At 42.1% G+C, this 18,589-nt stretch overlaps 1 protein-coding gene across 4 annotated transcripts in view; it reads right to left on the bottom strand.

The window, feature by feature from the left end:
- The window catches only part of TBC1D23 (TBC1 domain family member 23), a 552,903-nt gene that overhangs the window by 371,048 nt on the left and 163,266 nt on the right, over positions 1–18,589 (bottom strand). For all 4 annotated transcript variants that reach the window (XM_069204869.1, XM_069204866.1, XM_069204868.1 and 1 more), the window contains exons 8-9: positions 17,418–17,521; positions 8,737–8,859 (exon numbers count right to left, since the gene is read on the bottom strand). In XM_069204869.1, coding sequence (XP_069060970.1) covers positions 8,737–8,859; positions 17,418–17,521 — 227 coding nt within the window. The remainder of the gene's footprint in view (positions 1–8,736; positions 8,860–17,417; positions 17,522–18,589) is intronic.

Genomic DNA, 18,589 nt, shown 5'->3' with positions numbered 1-18,589 from the left:
CTGCTGAATACATTTGTATTATTCATGAACGAAGTGGGTTTAAGGACAGACTCTGCAAAATCACATGTGAAGGTTGTTGGGAACACAAGTAGTAGCCTGAGGCAGTATCATATAAATGGTGAAACATTTCTTGAAGTTCCCACTTTCACCTACTAAGGCGTATCTGTTGATCACAAAGGCAATTGGTTACACCGAACTAAGGTTAGAAAGACTCAGTGTAATCAAACCATTGAGACTCTCTTTAGAATTACTGGGAAGTTGGGTTCCAATCCCCTGGACGCCATGATTACCATTTATGAGGCACACTGCCATTCCACTGTAATACTCGGGGCTGAACTTTTGGGTATATTATGATACCTCAAACCTGAAAACTTGTTTCTGAGAAGGATATAGTCTATACCTAATATCTTCCCTATATTTCTCTGCCACACAGAACTAAGCCTATGTAACCTGGAAGATTGTGTCCGACTAGCTCTGCTTATGCTATGGCATTCAGAATGGTCCAAACAAGAGACTTTGCTCAATCAGGAAATAATAAGTGATTGCCTATCTCTTGATTATGCATATAGTGCCCCATAGCTAAGATATGTAAAGAGGCAACTCGTCACGATAGAGAGAACTGATTGTTTTGACAGACAGCAGAATATCTCCACTGTCCCCAAACACCAGCTGAAACAGGATTATCTATCCTTATGTAAAATGCGAAATGAGAAAATCTACTGAAGAGAAGGCAGATGGTGGCCAAATACCTCCCATTAGTGACCACGTTTTTTTTTAGCCCTATCTCCTCCTCCCACCCCAACATTCCCAAAGATTTTACTTGGTGAGGTTCAGGTTTGACACAGCCCACTTTTTAGTGCTTTATCCCAGTAATGTTCATTCTGATTCTGCCCTTGAACCATGCCCCTGTAACTCATGCTCAGTGCAGAGTATGCTGCACTTCTTTTTCGTCTGCAAATTATACGTCGAAACCTGGAAAAAAATTCAAAATGTTAAAACCACTGTTGAGAGCCATGAACATCAGGAGGTGCAGGCCTGCCCTGTTTTATCAAAGCTTTTACAAATGAACATGCCTGTTTGATGATTTACATATTTATTTCTGCACCTGTGAGATTGAGGAATCTCGGTGGGAAAAACGTATTTTGTGATAATGCACCTTGATATTTTGCAATTCCCTATTTGTTTGTAATTGTATAAGGAACATTTTAATGACCCAAATGAAATAGACAGAACAGTTTCTTGAATATTCTGACACACTCAAGCGTTTAGCTCGTAGTTCTAAATCTTTGCACATCGCACTTTTGTATTTTATAACTTGCATATGTTTTACAAAGAATTTGTTGTAACATTTTTATGATGATTTTCTGTCATTAATTCTTTTAGGATTTTTAACCGAATAAAGATTATTCCAAGTCCGAGAACGAGCCCATGAAAGAAGAATAGTGGAAGAGCAGTTTGTAAAATATATTATATCACTGGAGAGACAGGATATGTTGCCCTCAACTAAAAAAAAAACATAACACCACTTAGCAACCCTAAGAGGTTAACTTGGAACCCTTAAAACAAACAGGGCAAAAAAGCTTTGCCCAGAGTGAAACAAGCATGTTATAAGGTGGACAAGGTGGGACCTCTCCTGGCATAACAATTGCAACAACAACAATGCGATATTGTCAAACTCAAATGGTCAGACAACACATGGGCCAGTAGGGAGCGATGGATAAACAAATAGCCTTTATTGAGTACTTCCAACAACTCTGCTTCAGATTAGATGAAAGAGACTGAGATGCATTTGACTGTGTTCAGTCCGGCACCCTGCCTGGCCTCACAAGACCTCAGAGGGAAGAACTTGAATCCATGATTGGGCTAGAAGAAGTCTTGAGCACGCTTAAAGGAATGCCAGTGAGAAAGACTCCGGGACCAGACTAATTCTTGGCCACCTTCTACAAAATTTTACTCTTGCACTAAGGCATGCATCTAATGGCCCTACTTAACATGTTCGAGGACTCTACAAGGCTCACCCCTTTTTGCATGAGGGTGAAATTAAGTCCCTTCATAAATTAGGTAAAGACCCAGTGAAACTCACAACCAAGGTCGTAGAGAACTGCCTAGAGGCACAGATGCCCCAGATGATGGAACTGGATAACAAAGGGTTTGTTAAACACAACGCCATGACAGTATTAGGAGGGTAGCAAATCTAACTGAGAAATTCCAAAAATAAAGCATTGGATGATGACAGGTTACAGACCCACATGGCCTCAGCTTGTGTTAATGAAGCCCACTCATACTCTTTTCACACTACAAGGGGGGACAAGACAGGGGTACCCACACTCTCCTCTTTTACTCTCTTCTTTTATTTCCCTTGGTGGTTGGACCTTTAGCTATCAATAATAGGAGGCACAAAGTCATCAAGCACAAGATTTGTTTATTTGCAGACAATGTCCTTCTCGCGCTTACAGAGCCCATCCACTCACAACTCGGGGTTTTAAAGCAATTCTGCCCAGGGGTTTTAATGCAACTACAGTATTTTGAGAAGGCATAAGGCTTCAAAATAAATAAGCAAACACTGGTTATTCTAAACATCTCACTGCCACGGACAAAGGTTGCCCTAACAGGGTCAGCGACTCCCATTACTTGGGTGGAATACTTAATAAGGTACATGGGGTAGCAGCCTGACCAACTAACTGTATATATGGAAACTGGCTAATTGGCCAGTCTTATACAGACCGTCACAGAGGATCTTAGAAATTGGTGCCCACTTTGTATTTTGTGGCTGGGTTGTATAAATGTAATAAAAATAAATATCCTTTCCAAGGGTGATACACATATCCCAAATGCTTCTAGCACTCATCCCCTCAGATGAAATAAAGGTTTTGCAAAACAATTTGACAGAGTATATCTGGAACTACGGAAGAAGTTTCTCCCTTGGAAATAAGTAGTGGCCCGAGAGAGAAGAAACACGTTACTTACCAGTAATTATGGTTTTGCAGATTGATGGTCTTCTATACACACATGTAATGAATAATTTCACTATTTTGTGTTTGGGATTTGAAGTGTTATAGTCAAAATATTTTTTCTATCATTTTCTATCCTTTGTGTGGGCGAGGTTAGGCTGTGCCTGGGTAAAACATCGCCTGCAAGCCCAAAACCTCAAAATGTGACCACCATTTTCGATTTTTTTTTTTACTGCCCCACTTCATTGAAGATGATGGAGGGTGGCATGTCAAACTAGAAGACTCGCAAGCTGCGAAACCGTAATTACTGGTAAATTACTGGATTTTTTGCAGCATCAGATTCACATGCTGTGCATTGATTACGAAGTGGTGTTAGTCCCACTGTGCAAGGGGGAGGTTTGAAGATGGGGCAGATGCAAATAATTTTTTTTTAGAATTGAACGTCCCACTGTCATTTCTTTTCGATTGTTGATATCAATGCAATGTTTTGTGAAGGTGTGTTCTGATGACCATTTGGCTACTTTGCATTTATCTTTTAAAGATATGTTGCCCAAGAAAGCAAGAGTGTCTAATTTCTTTCTAGCAGAATGAGCTTATACTATCCATCTTGGAACAGTGTGCTTTGTTTCTGCTGTGCACGGTGCCTGTATGAAATGTGCTATGTAGACTTTCTAACTTCTTTTGTTTCTTGGATATAATACAAAATTGTCCTCTTCACATCTAGGGTATGCATTGCGCTTCCTGCAGTATTGTTAGGATTTTGAAAGAAAGCTGGTAATATAATGCTTTGGTTGATGTTCAACAGTGACACTACCATCTGTAGGAACTCTGAATTTGTTCGTATAGTTGTAAATACTTAAGTAAGGCACCTATATCCTGAGTGTTTGTAGCTCACTTATTCTCCTAAGGGATATGCCTGCTAAAATGGATTATGTGCTTCTGCATGGGATCAAAGGGTAATCTGGTGAACCCTGTTAGTATAAGGTTAAGGTTCCACTGAGCTGGAGGAAAAGCATATGAGAGAAAGAAGATTTTGTCTACTTCCACAAACCTCTTGATTTGCGGGATAGTGAGGATGTGTCTTTTGTTTGAGCCCTTAACATATGTTGTAATGGATGACAAGTATTCTCTTAAGAATCAATACACTACATTGTGACCCACTAGACGAGCACTGTGTTTAACAATCACTGTCTTGTTATCTACTTGCGAGTAGCTTTTCCATCTCACCCTAGAGAGTGCCTCTTCCATTTCAAAGCATAGCACTTCCTAGTGGAAGGTCTATGTGCTTTTTTTAATGATTGCAAGTGTTATTTCTGGTAGGTATAAATACCCAAACTCTGCTATCTCAGGAGCCAGGTCAAGAGTTTTAGTTCCCCTTAGATTCTAGTGGAAAATGCTGTGTTGTTAGAGTGCACTTGTGTACTGGGATTTTGACAGCATTCGCTTGAGCTCTCTCTACTAGGCACGATAGCTACATCAACCATAGTTACCTTGGGGCCACTAGGATTAAAGTTCTGTTGGACATTTTGAACTTCAGGATTTCTAACGGAATCAGACATAGAGAAGGAAAGGCTTAAGCAAACCTCCCACACCAGATTATCGAAACTACATTCCCTATTGACAGTGGCTGGTAATTCCTGGATGCAAAGGAATGATATTTTGGATTTCCTACTGTTGCGACATCTACCAGGTGTTCCCCACTGAGAATATATAGCTATGTGTTCTTGTTTTAGTTCCTTCTTGTGAGAAATGTTCGCTCTTCTGCTGAGTTTGTATGTGTGAGTACTATCCACTCCTGGAATCTGTGTACTACCACCAGCATGTCTCTTGCTATAGACCACTCACAGATGGACTGAGCTAGTCTGGACAGTAAAAATTAAACTGTACCCTAACACCCGCCTGTTTAGGTGGAATAAAGCAGTTATGAGGTCCATGAGAAATTATACTATTTTCCTTTGAATACGCTCCACCACTGCAATTCCTTGTTGACCTTCTCTAGGACAATCACTAGGGGCCAGATGTAGAAAGCATTTTGCATGGTGCAAACTGCGAAAATCGCAGTTTGCGTCATGCAAAATGCCTTTTACGATGCACATTCACAATTTGCGGGTCGGTACCGACTCGCAAATTGTGAATGCGACTCGCAATTAGGAAGGGGTGTTCCCTTCCTATTTGCAACTCGCATCGCTATGCTAAATTGCTTTGTGACCGTGAATGCAGTCGCAAAGCAATTTGCAGTTACCACCAGTGTCACACTGGTGGTAACCCATTCGCAAAAGGGAAGGGGTCCCCATGGGACCACTTCCCCTTTGTAAATGTTGCCAAAATGGGTTTTTCAGAGCAGGCAGTGGTCCAATGGACCACTGCCTGCTCTGAAAAACCGAAACCAAATGGTTTCGTTATTTTTTTTATTTTGCAACTCATTTTCCTTTAAGGAAAACGGGCTGCAAAATAAATTTTAAAAAACTGCTTTATTTAAAAAGCAGTCACAGACATGGAGGTCTGCTGACTTCAGCAGGCCACCATCCCTGTGAGTGCAGGGAATCGCTAGGGGGTCGCAAAATGCGACCCACCTCATTAATAATCATGATCAATAATCAGTCTTTGCGACCCCATAGCGACTCGCAGTCGGTGTCTGAGACACCGTACTGCATCCGATTTTGCGAATCGGAAATAGCGAGTCGCACAGACTCGCAATTTCTGATTCGCAAAATCGGACTTTGCTACATCTGGCCCCAGATCATCTCATTTCCGTTTCACCTTTGAACACTGATGGTTCAGTCATTCTTGAAAGGATCTCTTATGTAACCTAGTGCCTGGGATCAACTGGGAACTTGGGACCATCATACTCGACAGCTTCATCACGGTTCTCATCGTTAGAGATTCGAGACATGGGGTAAAGGTGAACCAGTCCCTGCAATGCTCATACTTTCCACTCAGTTGGGTAGGCTTTTACTTTTACCATAGCTATTGGTGCCCCCCAGCAAAACCTTTTGTACTTCAGGTAAACAGAATGTTTTTTTCCAATTTACTGAAAACCCCAAAGGGTGAAGAGAGTGGACAACCCCTTTCAGACGGGTCTTGCATTGCTTGAAAGTGATCGCCTTTACCAGCCAATCGTCTATGTGGGGATAGACATGAACAGACTGCATTCTTAGGTGTGCTGCAACCACTGCCAGTGTTTTGTTTAGCACCCTTGTCACAGACATCATGACCAAGGGAAACACTTTAAACTGATACTGTATCCCTTTCAACACAAACCTGAGAAATCATCAGTGTGAGGGCTAAAGAGGCAAGAAAAGTAGGCATCATTTAAGTCTATGGTTGCCAGGTTAGTCTTTCTCCCAACAGTGGAATCAACTCTTGGAAGGTTCAGCGGCATAGAACTCTCATCACACCAAACTAGATAACAGACACGCCCCTGGATGCTATGTACGTCCCAAGACGGGACGGGCTGAATATTCGACAAATACCCCCCTTCATACTCCTCATGAAGGGGGGTGGGAGGGGAAGAGGAGGAGGATACTAAACTGTTAATATGATTTATGATAGTTCAGATACTATGAAGTTTGTGCTTAGCAATGTTTAAAGCTTGACAGACATATGAAAATGATTCATAGGATATGGTATGTGGTCATCTGATATTTTGGTGCTAAAGAATATTACGAAACAAAAACCTCTCAAAAAAAAAAAAAAAAAATTATTGGAAGGTTCTCAAATGCAAGCTTCTGTATCTTGTTAAACCTGTTGACAAATCTTAGGTTCATTACCATTATAGTTCACATGGTCAGTCTTGCTTTAAAATAAGAAAGTACACCAATTACACTGCAGTTTATTCTTCCTACAGTGGCACAATTTTGATAGCTTCCTTTCCCAACAGGTCTGGAACCTCTCTTTGTCTTACCGCCTTCTGTTTCTTTCTGTAGGTCTTTTGTTCTGGAGGAATCGAGTGAGGTGTTTGTAGGAACTCCATGTAATACCCATGCTTTAAAAAAATAAATGAGCACCGATCTGTCTTTAGTAATGGATCTCCAGGTTTTGTGTGTGTGTGTGTGGGGGGGGGGGGGGGGGCTTTATCCTCCTTCCGACTTGTGGTATACGTGTGTGGGGGAGGTTTACAGCATTCACTTGGTGGTTTGAGAGGCTGGCTCTATGGAGGTTCCGTCTCTGTGCTTACCTCTGGCACACAAATGTCCTTGCTGTTGTTGCCACTGCTGTGTTTTTCCTAAATGTGACACTGTAAGAGGTTTCTAGAACGCAGGGATGACACTAGTCTTTCCCTGCCCTTTTCTGTCTGTGAAAGTCTCTGTTCTAGGGAATTATTTTAATGCTTGCAATGGTTACATGGCCTTCACAGTCAGATGTTTTTCTTGCCCTCTATGGTGTGGCCTTTCTGGCCCAAAAAAACATTTCCCTGTGTGGGGCAAGTCAATTAGGATGGACGGACCCTCAAGTCTAAAACAAGAAATGAATAGCCACATGTCTCCTCATAGTCCCAGTAGCCAATTGTCTGTCAGCTCTATCAACTACTTTTAAAACAGACTTAAGGCAGGAGTAGGTTATGTTTCCCCCTCCTCCTCTATGACTGCCTTAGCTCTTTTGTATTACTTCCCGGGAAAGTGTGACCTTAAGTCTGCAATTCCTCCCCACTGCTGATGATTATACCTGTTAAGCAGAGCACTGGAAACAGTGATATTCCACTGTGTCTGGGCCCTGTTCTTCTCATCTTTCTGCTCACTACCTCCAGACTTTTACTATCGTTGTCTGGTGGTGGTTCCAAGGATGTTGGGGACAATCCCCTCTTTCTTTCAGCAGTGACTATCAGGTAACCTGCCTTAACTTGTGGCTGAATGTATTTACTATCTTAAGTGGATGCCCTGTATTTCTTCTCTATTCTATCATAGGGGTAAATGCTTTGGCAGAATCTGGTTTCTGAAGCACTTATCTTCCCAACTGCCAGATGCTAGTCATACCTGCCTCTAAGTGGAACTGGTATGCTGAGAAAAAGGTCTTGTGCACACTATCATTGGAACCTTCATACATCTGACTGATGAGCCTTAACTAGGGCAAATATGGCCCTGGGTTGCTTGTGCTCCAGCTCAGGGAGGACGTGGCCTGGCAGTTCAAGCTGGACTGTTCCCATTGGAGCAGGGTCAAGACTCATTTGCATATGGCTGGGTCCAAACTGAGGTGACATGATATGCAAAATAACAATGGATTGGAATATGGAGGAGGATACAAGGTTGGGGTATTGGATATGTTCGATGGGTGGGGTTGTGCTTTTTATGCTCTTATGTACAATCTACAGTCACATGACTGATTGTGATGTACCTACAGTACAGTAATGATTATTAATGTGATTTACTAATTGTTTATCATGGTTTGGGATACAGCCCCTTTAGTCTAACTTGAGATTCTATTCTCATACTGTTTGGAAAAACAAATGAATTATTACAAGAAAAAATATCATCATGAATACTTTCTAATGGAAAAAACACAATACACCATCTACATTGGAAAGGGGAGTTCTTTCATGGTCTTCGGCTGGTCATCCTCATTGTTGGAAGAATGTTTGAGATGACTTAGAAGGATTTTCAAAAATAACAACACTTAGGAGTCTGATCATCAGCCATGCAGCCCCAAGGGTAATTTCAACATAAGTATCCAATGTGGAGCACTGTTGTGATACAATAAATGAGAAAATCTGGGAAGTTGAGCGATTTGTTATAGCTCTATAAAAAGATTCAGCAGTGTACTGTCCATTAGTTGCCTACAGAGTACCTACCCCTTGCTGTTGATTAGCTTGAAGAATTTCAGAAACAGAAATTGCCAAGCAGAGAGCCTGGCTCAGATCATTGTCATCATCCCGAAGCCCCAATAAGCTGCTTCCAAACAGACTCTGATTCTCCTGGAAGGAAGTAAATACAGTATTAACAGTGCCTTCCAAAACTTAAAGGTATCATTTTAGCAGTGAATTATTCCATTCAACAGGTAAAAGCCTGACCCAAAGAACATACATTAACTGCCAAATGGAAAGACAAAAACACAACAAAAGAAAACAAATGTTCTGAAAAACTATGTAAGAAACAAGTTTGATAACACAGACTCATCACCAGACTGGTCAAGATGCATACTAAGCGTCAAGCAATAGTTAACGCTAAATGGAATTGTGTTCTCCTCCATGCTTGTATTCTGGATACAGTTAGGTAATAGTTTCTCTCTTAGGGCAGCTAGAACACAAACCCACAAGAAAAATGACTGGCCAGTTCCCAGCAATGAATAAGGAAAGCAGCAAAGAAATTTCATGGCGCTTTGGCACAAGGATGTGCAGTTACTGAGTTTCTTGCCAGCTTGTGGTAACAGCAGCAAACATATCACTGGGTTCTGGCAGAAATCTACAAGCAAAAAGTCCAGATAGTCAGTTCCTGATCAGTTTCATTGATGCTTCTATCCTAAATCATTCTAGTTTGTATGTGTCCTTTCATTGTAGGAGTATTGACAAAAAGCCATCTATGACAGGGGCTTGGAATTACAGTTGGACACAGGTAGTAAGCCCAATTGCTAGTGTTAAGTCTGCAGCTCTCCTTCAAAATGTTTTGTCTCAGAAAGAGCATCAATTGGAGCCAAGACATAAAAGGATATTGAGCACCAAGATGGTGTTGACAATACAGACTGGGAAATGGCAAAGCAAGGAACACAGTTTAAATTTTAGAGGATGAGCTACCAACGACTGCCACTTACTACAAAGCACAAGGCATTGGTGATAAGTTACAACGCCCAAAACAAAGTAGGAAATATGGAAAATCCTTTATGTAGGTTTGACTCAGATGCTGACCAACTGAATTAAACGTGTCAGAAAGGTCCTAAAAATGGGGGCCTTGCTATGCCAGTTCTGTCTTGTGATCCAAGAAAAAGAATGTGTTACCAAAACTTGACAGCATGTATGATTTATGACAGGAGCCCTCAAGAACCAAAAAGCCCACATGGATTTTCAGCTTTACAGATAACACCCCCATCAACAGTAGAAACCGTTTTTTCAGGACTAATTAGATTACAGAGATACTGCATGAAGGATCGGTGGTTAATCAAAATGGTTGAGGGCAGAGATTTGTGAATGTGACACTGGTCAGATTTGGGAGCTGCAAAGCAACAAAAAGTGGTCTAACTACACTTTTAGGTCTTATGAAACTTCAATTTTATGTAAGAAATTTAGGTCAAGGTATGGTCGGTTGTGCAGCAAGGCCCTTTAACCAGTAAGTAGAATGCTCAAGCACACTCATGTTCTCCTACTTAAGTACAATTCCCAGCTACTTATGGAGACCTACAATGAAAGATTGAAGTCCCTTTTAATTATTGTGTCTTAAACCAGTGTTTGAAGGCAACGTGCCAGCTTCAGAATCAAGCTTAGAAAAAGCTTTCCATAGCCTAGCTTGCAGTGGATAACTATGACTCCAAATGATGAAATGATGTGTTTGAGTCTACTGGGCATCTTGCAGTTATCTGCAACTTATTCAATGGTACTTCCATAGTGAATGTTACCCCAAACCACCTCTCCTGTAGTAATCTTTTAGTTCTGTGGAAGAAATTCACTGTTAATTGTGACTAAATTATTACTAAACCATGTTTCAATATGGCCTATGATACAGGAGTAATCCAGTAGGCTGTGGTGTCACTTGAGTAATTATGTGAAGGTGTTTATCAAAACAATATCAGACAGATCAGATAGGTGAGAGGGCTGTGCCTTGTGATAATTCCATTTTTTTCTATTTTTACCTCCCAGTCCCACATCGTCAAGCTTATGGACCTTACTGTTACGGAATTGCTATGTCTTTCCAACGTATGGATTATGTTCTTTTGAGCTATGTTTTTTAAGTTCCACTATTTTGCGATTCAGGTGAGGGTGTATTTTTTGTGAATGTAGCATATGTTAAGTCTTCAAGTAAGAATAGGTACCATGATAATTTTGCATTACATGGAATAGGGTTTTGGCCAGACTGACTATACTTCTCTCCTGTGAATAGGGTTTCTTATGATCTTGGTTTACTGTTGTTTGTAGTCTGAACACTTGTGAGCAATGTTAAATTCTCTAGTTCAAATAATATGTTGCTTTCTGGAGGTTCAAATCATTACCATGGCGAGTTCTGATAATTTTGATTAAGTATATATAATTTCTGTTATTTGTAGGTGTTTCCATTGGGTGGCACGCTTCTAAACAGTGTCTGCTAAATAATGGTGTATTGCTCTGACCATCACTGGCAGCTGGTAAATTAAATTTGTGGTCTAAGGGGCTTCTATTGGTGGGTGGCCAAAAAGAAGTGGTGATGAAAATTTTATTTTCCTTGGGTAATGCCTTTTCTGGTAGAGACTTTATCCAACTTTATATTCCTAACTTTGTGAATTTATAAGGCGCCAGACTAGACCCAGAAATTTCAAAGCAATTCCCCTGGGCGTTGGTCAGTAGTGCATGCTGCTCCATGTCAGATCTGACCGGCTTCGGATGGGACGTCAGAGATACTATATCTGCACGACTTCGAAATGCTGATGTTAGTTTCTTTCAAATCTCTGTCTGTGCCATAGAATGCAGAGACCATTAAAATTAGAATATGCCTTTGTGCAGATCTCTCAATTGGGATTTTATTAATGAACTGTACAAGTCCATTTCACAGAACGAGGAGAAGGGTGGGTCTGTATGGAATCAGTGGATAGATAGAGTTTCTACAAGAAAAGGTATTACTCAAGGTAAGTAAATTCCTCTTTTGATAGCGACTTCAAACCACAGATTCCTTACCTTGTTAATAGATACCAAATACCTCTCCAGGTGGTGGGTCTGTGCAATGGCCCAGACCAGGAAACCCCACAGGGCAGATCAGGTGAAGTGCCCATCTCGTCTGGCTGTCCAGGCCGTAATGCTTCATGAACATATGGAGGAATGCCCAAGGTGCAGCCTGGCAGATGTCCAGGACTGGCACACCGTACACTAGTGCAGTGGTAGCAGCCTTAGCTCTGGTGGAATGAATGCACAATCCTCCTTGGGGTTGCTTTTTAGCCAGCCCATACCAGATCTTGATGCATAACACAATACATATATGGAGATGGCTCTCTTTTGAACCAATTTGTCCTTTCTTGCTCCAGAGAACCCCACACAAATTTGGTCATTTTATAGAGAAATTCTGGGTCGGTAAAGGGTGGTGCTAAAGGCCATCTTACAGTTCCGAAGGTGGAGACACTCTTTTTCCTTGGAGGAACTGGGTGCTGCAAAAAAGCTTGGAAAGGTGATGGATTGCCCAATAGGAAAGCTCGTGACCACCTTTGGCAGGGATGCCATTTTTGTCCAGAGGTCCAGTCTGCCTGCAAAAAATGAGGTATATGGCTGGGGCACAAATAACGCCGGCATTCGTTAAGTTACCTTGCAGATCTTATGGCAACAAGGAATACATCTTGATTGTCAGCCGACAGAGAAGGCAACCATGCACTGGGTCAAAAAAAAGTGCACATAAGGAAGGGGAGCACTAAATTAAGGTCCCACTGAGGTATGATAAATGGTGTCGGCCAAAACATATGGATCAGCCCCTTCAAAAAAAGCATCACTACTGATCACTTGAAGAGGGATAGCGGATCTGGCAGAAGGCCAGAAGGTAACCCTTAATTGATGTCACAGCAAGGCCTTGTTGGGGTAAAGAAAGACAGGACATTAAAACACAAGAAAACTTTGCATTCAAGGTTTGGGAGGAACACCAGACAAACTTCAGCCAGTGCCCTGCACGGACTGTTTTGTTAGACAGATGCCTGACTGCCAATATGACACCATACACTTCGGGAGGCAGACTGAAATTGTTAATCCAGTCACCGTTCAATCTCCACGCATGGATATGTAGGTCGTGCGTGGACGGGTGCAGGATCTGTCCAAGCTGCGTTGTCAAGAGGTCCTACCAAAAGGTCAGATTAAGTGAGGGAAAAGGCTCATGGCCAGAAGTTCCCGATACCAGTCTCCTCACCCTAATCCTGGCCACCAGAATGACTTGGGTCCAGTCATTCTTGAACCTTTTTAGCACTGGGGGCAGGAAAGGCATACAGGAGTCCCGAGCCCCAGTTGAGATGAAAGGCGTCTCTAAGAGAGTACTGCCTTGGGAACTCCAAGTTGCAAAATTCTGGACATTGTGCGGTCTCTGCGGTGGCGAACAGATCAAGCATGGGTTCACCCCACTGCTGGCAGATATCTTGTGCCATCTCCAAGGTTAACTGCCATTTGTTATCGGCCAGCACCCAGTAGCTGAGTTTGGGACCTGGTGCTTATAGATGCTGTCAGGTGCTGGGTAATCAGGAAAAATGCCCTGAGCGTTTTAACTTCCAGCAACCTAGACCCTCCTGGCTGATGACCCACGGCTCCACTTCGCCATGTTTGTTGCTATACCATATGGTGTTTGTGTTGTCCATAAAAACCTGCACCTGTTTCCCCTTGATGACTGGGAGGAACAGCTTCAGTGCCAAGCAAATTGCTCGAATCTCCAGCAGATTTCAAGGGAGGGCAGTTTCCTCTGATCTCCGCCTCTCCCAGGGGTCCTCCCCAACAAAGCAACAATGCCTTGCCGCAACTGTTAACTCTGGATGGTGTTGGAAAAGGAGTCTGTCGCTGGCCAAATTGAGGCCAAACAGCCACCACTGCATGTCTCTCACAGTCTCCTTTGGCACCTGAATGGACTGTGACAGTCTCCACTTGGTGGGGAGCCCACCGATGCATCAGATTCCCCTGCGTAGCTTGCATGTGCCACCTGGCATAGTCCAGGAGTAGGATGCAGCTAGTCAATAAGCCCAGAAGCCTCAGAGCCGCTCTATCCAAGAACTGGGTCAAGGGTTGAGCATCAGGATCATATCCCAAATGTCCAAGTATCGTTGAGGTGGAGAAGAAGCTCTGAAAAGCACCCTGACAGGATGGCTCCAATGAAGGAAACTGTTGTGAAGGAATTGGTGCGACTTGGCACAATGATGGGAAACCCACTGATGTCAACATGTCGGTCTTCGCCTGGTGTGGCTTATGACTGGTTGATGAGAGGTCGCCTTCACTAGCCAGTTGCTGAGGTATGAGAAGACTGGTATTCCCACAGTCAGATGTGCTGCGACTACTGGAATCACAATTGTGGACACCCAGAGTGCACTGGTAAGGCAAAAAGCGAGCATGAAGAATTGAAAATTCTCCTGCCCTACCTGAACGAACAGGTAAAGCCTGTAGGAATGCATAACAGCGCTGTACAAGAAGGTGTTCTTAAAATCTAATACCATCATCCAGTCTCCTGGGTTCAGGACAGGTGGAACTTGGGCCAGGGGTGAGCAGCTTCAACTTGTACTTTAACACAAAATAGTTCAAAGGGCACAGATCTAGAATGACTAGGGCTTCCTTGGCCAAGAAACCCTGCACTTCACCGAGGCGTAGGGACAAATGGTCCTCCAGGAGGTTTTGTGGTGTGGGTGACATGTCCAGGGCATTTGACAAGAAAGGTAGGGAAGACCCGTATTCAACTATCTGGAGCACCCATTGGTGGGATGTGATGCTCCTCCATCCGGGAAGGTGGAATGTAAAAAGCCCTTCCATCTACCAATTGTGAGCTCCAGAGGGTGAATTAAAGTAGTTTTCCAGCAGCTGCAGGAGGGGTGTCTGCCCCTGCAGACCTGAATGCTATCGGCTGGTCCCCTGACCTCTATTATGAAAGGACTGGGAGACTTGCAGTTGCTGAGGCCCTTATTGGTGCTCCCTCTGCTGGTATACCCTGTCGAAGCCTCAAAAGGGGCAAGGTTGTATGTGTGGGTTTGGAGGGGGGTTGTTTGCCAAATCAGAAGAGCTACGCCTGAAGAGTGACCAGTGGCCTAGCTCTTTTTGAAACCTTATAGGGCCGAGTCCCCTTTTCTTGTGAACAATCTAGATGCATTAAAGGGCTTATCAATCTATGTTTGTTGGACACATTAACAAAAAGCTTGCATAACAAATCCATGTGTGGCGACTAAGTACCATGCTGGCCCCAACTGCTCTACTGTTTGTGTCCAAGCCTGAGCAAATTTAGTACTTCACTACATCCTGGGCATCCATGAAAAGGTTGTGTAGGACTGGTCAGATGTGACAGCCGGGAAGATACCCACCCCCCCTTTTCCACAGTGCATGTCGGTAGCTGCCCAGGAGGCAAGAAGTATTAACGATCCTAAGGTAAGGTTGGCGGAAAAAAACAATAAGTTGACCAATTTATCAACTTGTTTTAACACTTTGTTAGGAGGGTTCATAGGAAAGGCATTAGGGTTGAGGTGATTCGTGAAATACTTAACAACTAAACTCTCTGGACAGGGATGCTGCACTAGAAAAATCCAGATCTTAGGGAGCAGGCCTTTGCTGCCTCACCAACAGCCCACTAACTGGGCGGCAAGACACTGGCTTCGCCCAGATGCCCACCAGTACATCAGTAAAACACTTGTTGAATGTAAGTATATGTTCTTGTTTGGTTTGACCAGGGTTGAAGACCTCAGTCTGGACGTTCTTTTTAACTTCTGCTATGGTCAGAGTAAGGTCCAAAACCACAGTCATCCTCCTGATCACCAAGACAATGATTAGTCTGTTGCCATAGGTGGGTTTGGGGATGAAAAGCCAATATCTGGAGAGGTATCTAGGCCACTGGCCTACTATAAGTCATCAAAGATGTTGTCTTCATTATGAGGGGCATTGTCATCTCCAATACAGGCATCATAGGGAGTGTATGTTTCTGGGTCCGAATATATGTAATGCATCGTGTTTGGCACTTTGGAATCAGTGGAGGATGGGTTTCTGACTCAGACTACTGTATCAGCTGCATTTCTTTTGTTTATGAAGTCGGTGCTGGCGTACAGACTTGGGTTGGCGGCGTAGAACATTGCACTGGGGAGACTGTTGGTTGAGCCGAGCTTGGAGAACGTGCCAGCTTTGTGTCGAGGTCAAGTATCACAATCGGCATTGGGGACCCATTCACCTGCAGTAATCCGCCTCAGATCCTTAGGGCCCAAAGACGCTCCAGAGGAAATGGAGACCTCTCCACTCAAGGAGCTCTTGGGGAGTTAATGATCTCACGGGGATGGGACAACTCTGCAGCAGAAGAGAAATTGGTTCCAAAGTGGGGGGAAAAATTCTGTGACCTGGAGGTACACTGCGTTGTGAGACTCCAAATGGTGGGAGTGGCGGTGCAATGGGCATCCATGCTTCTAGTCCCTTGTGTCCTTTCTTTGATTTACCTGGCTCCTGTGACTTAGAACAACCAATTGAGACATCAGCCTCTGGAGTGAGAGATCATCTGAGGCCACTACTTTGACCAGACCCTTTTCTCAACTTCTTGCAGCATTCGGTAATAGAGAGTTTGGCTTCACAGTCGCGGATAGCCTTGCAATTATCTTCAAGCAGCAGTTAAATGATGCAGAGTTGTGTTTGAAGTTGAAGCACAAGCGGCAACTATTGTGGGTGTCTGCAACCAACATCTGTCAATGACAGCCTAGACACAGCTTAAACTCAGTTATTTTAGGGAGAGTCCTCTCTGTACACTGAGAATAAGTTTTGAGAAAGACACCTTTCAGACTAACAGATTTCGAGGGCTCCGGGTCCACATTTGAAGGTATGTAAAGAAAATAACTGGTGTCGGCTTGCAGATATAGGAATCCAAACTTCACACCAGTGGGTATAATGGAGCCACACAACACCACCTACTGAGGTGATTTTTTTTAAAAAGTTTCCAGATCGAGTCTGTCACCTTGAGAAAGTCACAAGATGAGAAACCGGCAGTTAGAAGTATCAGTCAGAAAATGTTTTTTTTTTTGTTCTTTTCTCCTCAGTGGGTTTGTAGATGACAATGAAGGGAAAAAAGGATCAAAGATATGTATGTTTGTACTAATATTTTCAGTTTACCTCATTAACAACTGTAAAGATAACGGCACTGGCTCATTAATTTAGCTCTGGCTGTTGTAACCAACATCAAGAGAAACAAAGCTGTAGTCAGTTACTGTTGCATGAAGAAAATGTAGAGACAGGCTTGCTTTACAGTATAGTTATGATTGAGCTACCAGCTGCATACTATTTCTCTCTGGAATGGCTTTGTTTTCCAACTTTCATCTTATCCATGTGATGAAGTGCATAATTCCAGAACACTACACTCTAGAATTTTCCTCTAGCTGGTGACGTGCAAAGCATAGTCATCAGCTTAACAACATGCTGCACTTTTAATGAAGTACAGTCCAAATTAAAATTAATGCATTTATATTACTTAATATTTAGCATCATGCGAAAACCATTTTGTTTAGCCTAGAGTTTGAGGCCGTGAAAATTATTGCTTTCATAATCTGAGTAATCCAAACACGTACAAGCTTGGAATTCCCACAAATAATGACTCACCTAAAAAATCAGCAATGCTGATGAACCACATAAAATCTTGTCTAAATAAGAGTGGATGGTATATTAAATGCAAATACCTTTCTGAAGGAAGTAGGGGTTTTGCTGTAATAATACTGAGCCAATGAGAAAAGGTCATCAATATCGTCAGCCTCCAAACTAGATGGTGAATTTTCCAAGAACTCTGAAAGCAAAAAGATGGTCATAAAGTTATCTTGTTTCTTATTTTAGGTGATTTAACACAAGGTCTCATTACAGTCACTTCTGAGCTCCAACATGGAAGCTTTTAAGACACTATATCACTTTTGCTGTGTATTCCTTAAATGAACACTTAACAATAGAAGAGAAACAAACAGGAATTGATTCTTAACAAAAGTACATCAATTAATATTAATCAACTCATTTTACAGTGTCTGAATATACTCACAATTAAATATCAGAAAATTAATATACTTATTATTGTTATCCAATCAATTAACGAAATCAAGTTCACAAGTTATAAACAGCAATTATTCATTTGGCTTGCTTTCTCCTTCATTAGTTTTAGGTGAAATATAGGTATGATAACCTCTTTTTTTGCTCTTAGGAGTTTTCTTTTTTAATTTCGAGCACTGTTATGCTGCCTATCGGCTTGAATGTTGTGCAACAATAACCAAGAGACTATGCAACAAACATGCAGCAGATCTGTTAACATAGGTTTCATCAGTCAACCTCCAATGAACTGGAAAAAATGGAGACCGTAGTAGGATGATAACTAAAACAAGGCCAAAACATTGCATTATATAATGTATTTACTTTTTCACACACTGACAAATTATGTGGTGATTACTGGCTCATATGATTTACATGAGACACACCTAATCTTTCCAAAAAAAATATATTTTATTAAATAAAAATGACTATCTAGATGCAGTAGGTTTAGAGAAATTTGCAAGGTGACACATCAAAGCCAAGAGCATTACATGGGTACTACCATCAACCCTGGTTTGATCTGTTCCTGTCACTAGCACTAGGTTCACCCACACAATTGAGGTAGTATATTTATAATTTCATTAAGCTTTATCTCTGCCACAAGGATCATAAAAGCACAAATATCTACAACGATACAAATAAAAATAAGAGAAAAGCTAAAACGCACAAGTACATACAACAAATATACGTAGCCGCAACATTGCTTGACTTTTAAACATACAATTATGATACAACTATTCTGTAAATAAAAACAATACAAACCAACAACATAAAAATGAAC

This window comes from Pleurodeles waltl, chromosome 8 (assembly GCF_031143425.1).
Source record: "Pleurodeles waltl isolate 20211129_DDA chromosome 8, aPleWal1.hap1.20221129, whole genome shotgun sequence".
NCBI lineage: Eukaryota > Metazoa > Chordata > Amphibia > Caudata > Salamandridae > Pleurodeles > Pleurodeles waltl.
Note: the sequence above shows the minus strand (reverse complement) of the source record. Positions and strands in the feature narration are given on the sequence as shown.